This window comes from Amblyomma maculatum, chromosome 1 (assembly GCF_055883805.1).
Source record: "Amblyomma maculatum isolate TAMU_Amacu chromosome 1, ASM5588380v1, whole genome shotgun sequence".
NCBI classification, from domain to species: domain Eukaryota; kingdom Metazoa; phylum Arthropoda; class Arachnida; order Ixodida; family Ixodidae; genus Amblyomma; species Amblyomma maculatum.
Genome location: NC_139344.1, coordinates 335,142,365 through 335,154,284, shown reverse-complemented (window position 1 = coordinate 335,154,284; position 11,920 = coordinate 335,142,365). Strand labels below are relative to the sequence as shown.

At 42.9% G+C, this 11,920-nt stretch overlaps 1 protein-coding gene across 1 annotated transcript; it reads right to left on the bottom strand.

Annotated features, from left to right (window-relative positions):
• Positions 1-314: 314 nt before the first annotated feature.
• On the bottom strand, positions 315-11,665 carry Dlish (Dachs ligand with SH3s). Its single transcript, XM_084587730.1, has 3 exons — positions 11,293-11,665; positions 6,597-7,334; positions 315-5,734 (listed from the first exon to the last, which is right to left on the bottom strand). Exons 1-3 carry the CDS (start codon positions 11,339-11,341, stop codon positions 5,406-5,408), a joined length of 1,116 nt encoding a protein of 371 aa, XP_084443856.1. The 5' UTR covers positions 11,342-11,665; the 3' UTR covers positions 315-5,405.
• Between the last annotated feature and the right edge of the window lie 255 nt (positions 11,666-11,920).

Genomic DNA, 11,920 nt, shown 5'->3' with positions numbered 1-11,920 from the left:
CGACTTCACCTTCAGGAGCCGGCTCAGCATTACTTCCGCCGTGCGCTCATTTACCACTGGTTAACCTAAGCTCATTCGCACTCCGTGGGGGTTTAAGGTGCCCCAATTAACTGCAATTTTTTGTAAGAAGCGTGGTCTATATTCCTAGGCACTTAACAGGTGTTATGCGACCCTGCTTGTGGTATAACATTGTTTTTTTCAGGAAAGCTTGAAAGGAATGGAACACACTGAGCAAAGTGCACTGCAGTTTGCCTTGCAACACATTCCTTCATTTAACCATGTCACATTAAAGAGGCCACTTGAGCAAACGTAAGTGAAGATTAATTTTTTTTATTACCACTGCAAGAAGGCACAAAAGTTTGGCTGCATGGAAGTTTTGTGTCCACATGTTTGACAGCTTCAATAAAGCGCACCACAAGAGTGGTCCCACAATTATGTACAAGTGCATCATAATACTCGAGAGGTAAATCTTATGAATAAATATCTTTGATACAATCACGATCAAAAACTTTCATTGTACAGAGTAGTCACCCAAAAGGGAACAACATCACATGGCACAGAAAGGCATTGCTTTTAGTAAATTGAGGTTTGCCGACAGGGATGTGCATCTTCAATTGAAACGCACCTTCTGCAAACCTGGTTAACAGCCAAAGAACAACAAAGCTACACTTTTTAAGCACCCAGAAGCACCACAGGCAAATACAGCACTAAAAAGACTGCATAAATCGACAAATTAAAACTCCCAAGAATAAGCACACATACACAATGCCCTTCAATAGAAGGCAGCCCATGCATTCCAGTATAAGACAAAGCAATACTGCAGCTGAGGCACATTTAGGTCTTGTGGAATAAATGAAACATTTACCTATTTCCAGTGTATAACTCACTGCTTTTTCTTAAGTTTTGTCAGTGCATCTTATGCAACACTGCATTTTATAAGCAGCAAAAAATGACACGCCACTGCTTGTCATCTCTTGCCATGCCCAGCAGCCATTTTTGAAAACAAAATTGATGGGTGAGGCATCCGGTCAAGTCATGATTTTTAAAGTTTCAATTGCAGCACCATTTTTATCTCGTGTAACTTTTATTTGGCTTCGTGAGTGCTGTTCGTACTGAGCATGGTGCTGCCTGCAAGTTAGAGCTACGATGTAAAATCAAGTCGTTTGTTGTTGAGTATACAGAACTGCATATACGCTCTGGTCGACGAAGGCAAGAAAAGGGCAAACCGTTAATGGTAAGGAGCCACGCTAGCCAGAGCTTGATCACATAACACAGCAGCTGCCATAAGACCTTACCTTCATCTCAATCTAATGAAGGGATCCTCAGTACATTTTTATGGCACTTAGCAGGTGCGTGCTATACCCCAATGCTGCTTATGTGCTATTTTCACTTATTTCGGAAAGTGCAGTTTCCAGGGAGATGCAACCCATACAAAACTGTGACCTATACACTGAAAAATATGGTACAAACAAAATTCATTTCCCTGATCATTTTGTCCATTCAGGTCAAATCACAAAACTATACTTATTTCCCAGAGAGATCCAGAGAATCAATTTTTAGTGAGTACAGCTAGACAAAGCTGTTTTCAGCATCCCTTTAAATACTGTAATTGTAAAAACTACACAAATCTTTTTTCTTAAGACTTTACATCAGGTTATGCTATTTTCTGTGCTATATTCTCCATGTAGCACCAAGAGAACAAGCAATATGTTTCTTGTGCCAGCTGTGGCATTCAGGACACACAAACAAAGCTGCACGTGTTCATACAGATGAGTGCAAATAACTCGGGCTTAGGAAAACGACTTCCTTTCATTGTAAATTGGCAAGGGTTAGCGTTCAGCAAGAAGGCAACTCTGTAGCTCTTTCTGCTGTAAATAACCTGTATTATGCCAGCAATGTAAAATTAGAGGTAACAAATATCGCTAAAATGCACTTGTGCAATAAAACTATCCCCCCAACTTTTCCTTTTTTTACCAAAGGCAATACACGCAAGGAAAAAAAAATGTCTTGGGTATATGTGACCTAATGCTTGTGCTGCAAGCAATACTATGGCAGTACATTTGAGCTTGATATCTTTGTAGAGGCACCAAGAAAACCTTTGGAATTAAGGCACAGAAAAGCTGCTCGGTGAAATAGTATCACAGATGTGTGTGTGCATTCAACAACAGTGAAAATGCATTATTTCAAACAACAGAAAAACGGAATGAGCTTATAGGCAGGAAAATCCCTCTACAAGCAGTCTTGTTTTACACTATGTGAAAGTTGAGAAAATACACCCGGCATACTAACCACTTAGCTGTACAGTTTAGTAGGGTCTGCATGGCGAGACGATGGTAATTTGATACTTCCTTACTGGTCATGAACCTTCTACATAATGCTATGGGACAGCATTATAATTTATTGTACATTGGCCAGAGTGATTGCCTTGTCGTGCTATGTTGACGAGCCTCCAATAAGAGAAGGATCTACATCATTTATTAAACATACAACCTCAGGAATCCCTGGCCTCTTAGTCTGTAATCACGCATAAAAACACTAAAAAACGTAGAACTTGCGACAAACTCGCACCTTTCTAGCTTGAAAAACAAATAGCAAGATGTATGGTATAGTGATGTTTAACGTCCCAAAGCGGCATTGGCTCTCAGGGATGCCGTAGTGGAGAACTCAATATTATTTTAACCACCTGGGGTTCGTGCACTGACATCACACAGTGCATAGGCACCTTGGGTTTCACTTCCATATATAAAATGGGCTGCTTTGCCGAGCTGTAAAATATTTTGTGCCCAACCAAATTACTAATACTTACTTTATTACACTTCAAACAGCTATTTTTCTCCTTGTGCATACTTAAGAATTTCTCCGTAGTAAAACAGTAGCAGCTTGCTGGACTGTAATTGACATTGATCACTCCTGCAGTGATTGAGTTGGTTTCTATAAGTTACTTTGAAATTTTATGACCAGTTAAGCTATCAACGGATGATAATGAAATCATGAGAACAACAATTACTGGAGGCAGACTGTATTAGCAGCAACATTTACACACCAGTAAATGTGAGAGAAAGCATTCCAACCATTAGGTTTCATGGCTCATGATTGAAAACTTGAACTCTGACAATTCATATTCTTAACTAATCTGAACATGATGTACATTCTGGATAATTAGAATATGATACCATCTCATGGTCAGGTCACAGATCTAAAATATGCAAAGCAGCACAGCCACTTTAACCATGCCATCAGAAAAAAAAAAAAAGCCACTCCTAATTATAACGTGGAAACAATTTAGCGGACATGATTTATGAAATTAACCTACATTATGCGGTTATCATTTCGACATTTAACATACACCTATAAGGAATGGACACTACTATGTATGTTGAAGAAAATGGCCTCCGTAGGCAAACAGGAACCCACTACGGAATTACTTCAGTGTTGCTGATTAATCATTCTGCATAATGACAAAAGAGGTTTTGCAAGATCCTTAATACTATTTGATGAAATTATTTGCATTTCATAGCCTTGTTCAATATAATCAACTTGTGGGTAGCTCTAAACACGATCCTAATATACAGTGGGTTTAAACTGATATGCACTGGCTACACACACAAACTGCAAAGTTGCATGGGCACTCTCAAAGTCCATTGAGTCAATGAGCACAACTTTTGATGGCCATCCAGATGCACCGTTGCCACATGGCCAATTTCAATGATGAATGAGTGGCGAGCATGAAACCTGACAGATAATACTAGGGGCAACGACACTCAATATAAATATGAAGTGAAGCAGAATAAAACAAGCTGAACATATGCGCCGTTTTTAGTTCAAATTTGGTTTCGAAAAAAGCTATTAATTCTTCAGAGTTCGCGACAATTCATAAACAGCGATGACGAGCTACAATAGGCAACAATGCGACCTTTGTTTCATAAGCATTTATTTTTTGCCATAAACACTTCCACAGATCAGCGATCATGACTGTCATGTCCATAACTACCATCATTTCAGCAGCTGCAGAGTAAGTTTTCGTTTTGGTTGCCATATTGAGCACTAGAGGTGAAAATGTGTGAAATACAGCAGTAGGCCGTACAGGATCACAGCTGGTTTGTTTGTTTAACCATGACTGCCAGACAGCCTGCAAAGCTGTAACTTTTGACTATGGAATAAAAATTAGTTTATGAACTGGTTAATTTGGTCTGAAAAGCCGTGATTACATCAAAAAGAATATTGTTTAGTTTGAGTATTTACATCTTACTTATTTTCTTCTTTTTTTCCCGATATTTGGCGAGGCTGTTCTCCCTTTTCCTTTTCGCAAGATGTGGTGCCTTGTGGAAAGAGGAGAAAAATTCATCTGCTACTAGTGGAAAACAAACATAATTGAGAGACGCAGCTGTGGTCTGGTTCGTCAGGGCGTCAATTGCATCTGCTAAGTTGTGCGTGCACGCTTGATAGCTGTCCCTATCCGTCGCATGTGCCTGCTGATAATATGAACTGGACTTGTGTATTTTTGGGGCTCGTGGTTCATTTTCAACCACTGTAGCCGGAGGAGAAGAGGTATGCTCGTCCTGGGTGGCCTTGCGAAGCTGGATGGCCAGTTGAGAACCTCCATTGAGTCGATGCACATTAGGTTCAATGGTTATAGAAAACTACTGTGCGGCATCAGCTAATCCCCATGAGTTTGACGTCAAGTGACCCAGTGGGCATTAAAACTGCCCGTGTAACAGGGGTGTGACTTTGCTCGTGTGACTTTGAAAAGTACTAAGAAATTATGAAATCAAATAAACAGTAACAACCACATATACAATGCATGTGTAATGCACTGTTCTAATTCACAAGTGTGGAAAAAGCTATTTTGGGACTCATCACTGCTGCTTATGAAGCTACCCTCTTTGTCCGCAACAGTGAAAGCAATCACATAGGCGTGCACTTAGTGTCACTACAATATAAGCTAGACTGGTCTCTTTTTAGACCTTAAGAGTACAGCTGATGTTCAAATCTGCCTAAAAGAACTGTCCACACTTCCATCTGATGCCTTTAAGCACTGAAGGTGTTATATCATCACAACAGGTGTTGATAACAATGAGGTAGACAGTAACCTGGCCACATCCCTAAGAGACATTACCAATTAATGATCTATGCTCTTTTCCGAGCAATGATGGCAAGCAGCTACAGTTTATGAGATTGCATAATGAGACAATACCGTTCCACGGGCGATGCTCAGCATATATGACTCAGGTGGTCAACTGTCTGCTTGGCAATCGCAAGCCCCATAAACCAAAACGAAATCACTTTGGTTACCTTTGCACCACTTCAACAACTGCATGGAAGTCTTGTGCTCAGGGCCACTTCTGTTGCACGGATAAATGCGGCCTCACTTGAAAGTTTCATGGACAACCTCGACCGCACTGGGATCACAGTGACGTCATAGCAGGTGGCCGAGCATAGGCCTTTGGGATAAACCCATATTTGTGCACCTTGGGTGCATATGCCCAGAGCCACCCCTCCACTGTCTGGTTGGTGAGGTCTGCATACACCCAGTCACCGCGACGCACAGTCAAGTCATCGGGTGCTTGAGCCTTGTAGTCGTACAGCATGACCAGCTCGCTTCCATGAAAACGCAGTTCTTCGGTGGTGGCTGTGGTGTTGGCCATGTTGCCATGATGGCCATTGGTGTGTCCTGAGACGCCATGTCCGGTGTTGCCACCTTGCTGCATGGCACCGTGCACAGTTCCTTGGCTCTCTGAAACCAGAAACCCCAATGCATGAGTAAGACGCACCCTTCCTTTCTTTTCTTTATCCAACAACATACTTAATGAAGGCCTGTGCAAACAGCAAACACTGCTTGCACAATGCTCAGGGCTGTCTGCCTAGAACTCAAGGAGGCAAAACATGCTTTAGCCTGGTATGATAAGAACTGCAAGAATGCAAATGTGAATGTATCTGTCATACCATACCTTTGAGAACCATCAAAATATCTCCCATGTCAGTTTTTTCCACACAGCATACAGGATTAGCTTACAACACCGCGACATAGCCTGAATTCCTTGACAGCAAACAAGGCACGTAAAATGAAAAAGCTGGCATGGTTGCTTCTGTTTTCATACAGCATACACTGCAATCAAGTCAGAACAAACAAAAAAAGTAGCATGCAGGCACAATTCAAGAACACATGCAGAATTCATTCACCGTCACCTTTAGTTGCTTATTCCTCTCTCAATACTGCTGCAACAAAAAATATCACCATACCCTAATCACTCTGCTGTGAAGAGAGAGGGAAAAACATTTGTATCAACTGACCTGTCACTGCATATGATGCAACATTGTTACATAAGCTTACTCTTTGCCAATAGCAGTTCCCCACGCTAATATTAGAGGCACTATGATATGCACATACAGCTGGCATGCACCTAGTTTATGTATTGAAGAACACACAAAGCTTTCCCACACCTATGCGATGTATTTAGGAACAATATTTTGCACACATCACATGTAGCACAGCTAAGGCACCATTGACCACTGAACACACAAATAAGCATACCAAGTGTGGGCTACTAGAAGCTACAGCTGCGTACTGAAGAGGTCATAACAGGAAGCTCACTCACCCTGGACAGTATCAGCAACAGCTGGGCATACAAACGCACTGGGCACGAACCCTTCCTGGTTGTCAGAGCGCAACACCCAAAACCAGTCCGGGTCCTCACGGTTCAGCACTGTCACCAGTTCACCACGCTCTACACTCACGTCATTTTCATCACGCGCCACAAATGTGTATAGCACCACATAGCGGCCCGCCGGGTCTTTGAAGAATGGGTGCACATCCGGCAGAGGTCCCCCTGATGAACATGAGTGACCTGGGCCCGAAGGAATCCTGGAGCGCTGCTCTTGGGCGCTGTTGTTGGCTCCTGCAGCGGCGCCGAAGCTTTCGGCATCCGACTGCTGGCCGCTGTCGACAGAGTGCGTGCCTCGTGATGATGCCTGGTCCAGGAGTTCATCATCCGCACCACGCGGCAGCTTTTTGTGACGCACTGTCAGGGCCAGGTCCCCGAGCTGGCTGCCGTAAGGGGCACAGTACGAGTGTGGGATGAAGCCCTCATGACCGGTCTCGGAGGCAATTACGTAGACCCAGTCGTTCTCCTGGTACAGCACATTGACTATTTGGCCTCGTCGCACCTCGAGTTCATCGTCGACACAGGGTGTGAAGTCATGCAAGACCACCACTTTGGAATCTGGCGACAAGCCGTGCTCCTTCTCGATGCCCACACGCACCAGGGTCTCGATGCTGGCACTGCCTGTGATGCGGCCAATGCTTGGCGTACGTGCAGATAGCTTGTCATTGCTCTCTGTATGAGAGTGAAAACCTTGATCAGCACAATATGGGTTCAGTCATTGCTGGGCCACTAAACCCCAAACACTGCTACTATTACACCAAAGGAAATGTGAAAAAGGTTGTAAAGCAGACATCCCAGTGCATGTCCAATGCTGTAAAGGCACACATCAACTAATACTAAAGATTTCACCAGTCCAAGGTAACTAGGGAGCCTGCACTCAAGTTCAGTACTGCCATTTGCTTTTGCACTAGACTTACCCCACAACCAAGTGTGAAGAACAGCAATAATCTCTCACTGCAAACAACATCCAAATCTGTTAAAATTAAATGCCACAGCCATGATAGCAGCATGACACGAATACCAAAGAAGACTGAATTCGTGTGATGACAGGAAGGCAAACTGTGAAGCAGCACATTTCCTTACTGTAGTGTTCTGTGCATATTGACAACTATACCAAGGGACCTGTGGACTGTGCTTTAGTGTTGTGCTGCAGTAGTCACCTGGTCACTGTGGCATCGCAAGCAATGACCACAGTGATGGCGCAGCACTTGATCGGCGCATGGTAGTTCATCCGAGGCTATCCTTATTCCTTTCTCTAAGAGTAAGACCTGCGGCTGTGACAGCCCGACACTTGCAACACACACTTTGATGTGACCCCGACCATCAACCTGGTCGTTTTCAATGCATCAACCCCACTTTAAACTTCACATGCTGCCTAACCTGGAGAAGTGTGCCCACACTTGACTCCACCAAATTTGCTTTGATGTATCATGCATCAAGTAAGTCCTATATGAACTGGTTTTTAATCCACTGCACTCTGCATGCATCATAGAAGGAAAACTTGACCACTTCATATGCAAATGCAGTCAATTTAACATGGAACATCACAAATTATGCCTATACCAGGACTCTACCCTGAGCATAGAGAATGAGCAGCACTTTTTTCAGATTTTTCAGAGCCTACACCACCTAGCCCATTCGGGTTTCTTTTATTCCCCATTCTGGCTTCTTTTACCTGAACTAGAATTTTAAAGCAAGCATGTATGATTTTGCAAGTTTTCTCGGCAACCATACTTTTTATTTGCTTGATATAACAACAACAACAACAACAACTCCTACAACAACATCTACTATATAGATACCATTCTGGTTCAGTAGCTTTGTGTCTCTTTACATATAAAGCTGGAAGAAAACTCTAGCTTCCTATCTTCTGTTTCTTTCAGCACAAAAAATATTTTAACATATTCACGATCAAAAAAAAAAAAGGCGTTTACTTGAATTGTTTGGCAGAAACAACATCCGCTGCAACTTCTGCCCGGTGGCTAGCAAGTGTGCAATCAGTATTGGTGTTAGTTAAATGCTTCTCTGCTTGCAAGTTCATTTCTGTAGCCTCCTTCGTGATCTGTTCGACACCCCTTTCATAAAACTACTGCATTTTCGATGACATCCAGCTTCAAGCAGCTTTATTAAGGTTGTGGGTTTGATTCCCGCTGCCGCCAGTTACCCAACCGGTTAATTCAACTAATTCATCTGGGTACAGGGATCCTCCGGCCAAGCCCCTGGCTCTTCAGGGGTGTACCACCTAGGAAAGGAAAGCCTACGCCCAAAGTTCCCGTCATGTGGGCAACCAATGACTCCCCAGTCGAACACTTAGCCACATATGGACTTCTGCCGCGCGAGGCGGGCTTATGGTTGTCCGATGGCGAACGAATCACTGTCCCATCTACGCAACTATTTGGGCCATGACCCCTTTCCCAGGCATTTCATCCCAGAAGAGCCAAGCATCAGGCCGGGGGAAAGCTTGTACCCATTAAAAACCAGTGGGTGCCCGGCGGCTAGGGTTCGAACCCGGTACCTCCCGAATGCGAGGCAGATGCTCTATCACAAAGCCACCGCTTCATATCGTATTTCCAGCTGCATAAGATACGCCCCTCATATTTAAATGCCTTCGTGCAACATTAAAGCTATTTTAAACAACTTTGAATCTTTTTCATTTCATTCAGGAATGCTGTACAAGGAAAAAACAAAATGTATATAATATTCAACATTGCATAGGTTGCATAGGGGAAAAAAAAAAAAAAACATGTCTTATACACCTGAAAATAAGGTAAGCGCTAAGGTGGAATTTCAAATGCTTTGTGTTCTAACCACGAATATCACAGTATACAAACTCATAGTGTCATCAATGAATGTGAGCACTGTGTCTAAGATACTAATTCAAAGAAGTGCACTCGGAGTAAGGAATTCTTTGGTGTTTGCTACCAGATTATGCAGTTAAATGACTCAGACATTTTGCATTCAACTGGGACACTTCTTGAGAAGCTCTGGTAATACAGTTGCTGGAAAAGAGACTTTAAGATGCGAAGCATTGATCTGAGCAAGTATTATGCGCAAAGGTTTCATTCATCATCTCGCACTTGTCAGTACACCAAGTGTCACAGCTTTCTGAGAACAGTGCACGACAGACGCTGCTGTTGGTGCCAAACGTTGCCCAAGCAGCTTTAAAAATTATTTCCCAAGTCCTGAAGTAATGAAATTGCAGAAAAAAAGTGCCAGCATTAAACAAAATATACACTGTACCTTCCCGAAAGCTGTTAAAAAATGAACATTACGCAATGAAATATCGTACAAATGTAGTGCAGGCTCCTTCACCTGATGGTACCAGTGAGAAGACAAACTTGCTGAGACACTAGCATGTAACGTGCATGCACCCCAGAACATTACTCAAGATTGTAATGGGCATCCAAGGCATTCCATTTAGCTCACAGAAAATTTTAACTGGGATGCATGCATCCGCACAGTGTTCTACACCCGGAAAGAGGTCAACACCAGTGAATTAAGACCTGGAGAACTAGGATGAAGGTACAAATGCAGTTATTTGTTAGGTCTTTGGGGAGATGACAGCTTCTATCCAGACATCTGCAACATGTGGAGTTAGTAGCAATGTCTCAAAGAAACACGTCAGGCAACGCTTGGTCTTCAGATGTAGGCACAAGCTACAGCTTTTGGGCTCGTGTGACTCGCGCAAACCATGTGAAGGTAAACGGGCTGCTAAAGCTGTAAACAGCAAAGCCTGCTCAAACCCTTGCTTTACCAGAGCTCTGCACTATCGAGTGACACAAACGAAATTTGCAGTTAACAAACAGTTCCAAAAAGCAAATTTCGATCATCATGCGTGCGCGGATAGCAGAACTTTAAATCACGACGGCACAGCCAAGTGACTGAATACCAAGCTGGGTAACAAGGCCCAAAGTATTCAAAATGTCATATACGCGCAAGTCAACCATGCAAGGTTCGAACCCTGCCCAGTCGGACCCTCCCTCCCAAGAAAAAAAAACTTTCTTTACCCGTCAAGCTCTTAAGATAAATAATTGAAATTAAAAAGATTTCTAGCAGGACGACACACTTGCGCTGTAGCGATAGGATAGCTGAGAAGGCACACGCTTACATCGGTGCGCAAGGCTTTGAGATCACTTCGTTTTCCCCCAAGCTTGACACAGATATCAGACCGGTTCACCGCTTTAATTAAGCAAAAACAAATGTAGTGCATAGGCTATTGCAGCGCTAAAATGTTTGATACTTGCTAAGTACTCAAGACTACTGTCAAAATAAAGAATGCGACAAATTCTTCAGGAGACGCTTGTGTGCTTCAGGTGACTGCTGGCGCAATGATCCAGTTCATTCATGAAACGGTGCAAAGAAACGCGACTAGAAGTGCGCTTAGCAGGTGAGATCTAATAAACGGAAGAATCAAAACGAGCAAATGGTAGGTTACTTTTCAGCAAGAGCACTCGAATGATATAAGAATTCTTCAAAGAGAAAGGACCGGGTGCTGAAGGAAAAAAAAAAAATAATGCAGCGCGACCTGTCAGGCGGTGGCTTCCTTGGCGCTACCTCTATTTTACGAAGGGTCATTAGCCACACAGTACAACAACACTTCACACTGATCACCTTTAAACCGGCATCTCACCTTTCTTTCGTTTCCCTCGTCGTATTCTCACCGGGCAAAGAAACGCCATTACAGTGGCGAAGCAACAGGTGCGCAAACTCTGTGCCCACTCGAGGCTTACGCCAGCTTGACAGCTTTCATGTGGCTCTTTCCCACCAGAAAATCTCCTCAAGGCATGTCATTCCCGTCGTGGGAGCGCAACTGTCTGGGGTCAGAATACATGAACAGCCGCTTTAACCGCGCTGTTCTACATCCACAGAAGTGAACCCCAACAACCTCGAAAACTTTTCTTTCACCGGCACTCACGAAAATTCCTTGCCTAGTTCTGCTGCCCAACGACAGGTTACGCAAAATGCGCTCTCTGCAAAAGAACACAAACGAAGATACTCCGTTCAATTTTTGTTTTGTTATTTTTTCTAAGTTTTCTGTCATGGTCACAGTGCCGTATATGAAATAACTAATTAATTATTAAAATAAATAAAACGTGAAATAGCCTGAAATTAAACTATTGCTTATTAACTTGTAAGCTCTGATGATCTCATTAAAGACTGCATTTTAAGTAAAGCGTATTACAAAAACCATTATCTTATGTATTATGAATAGTTTGCTTTTATTATTAATTGTACGAAATAAGCTAGTAATAATTAAG

What these genes read in the sequence shown, in the direction of transcription:
- Dlish (XM_084587730.1), bottom strand. Translation starts at nt 11,341, where the DNA reads ATGGCGTTTCTTTGCCCGGTGAGAATACGACGAGGGAAACGAAAGAAA. An exon ending in ACGAGGGAAACGAAAGAAAG is followed by an intron (nt 7,335 to 11,292) that starts GTGAGATGCCGG and finishes ACTCTCATACAG; the next exon opens with AGAGCAATGACAAGCTATCT. An exon ending in TGTTGCTGATACTGTCCAGG is followed by an intron (nt 5,735 to 6,596) that starts GTGAGTGAGCTT and finishes TTCTGGTTTCAG; the next exon opens with AGAGCCAAGGAACTGTGCAC.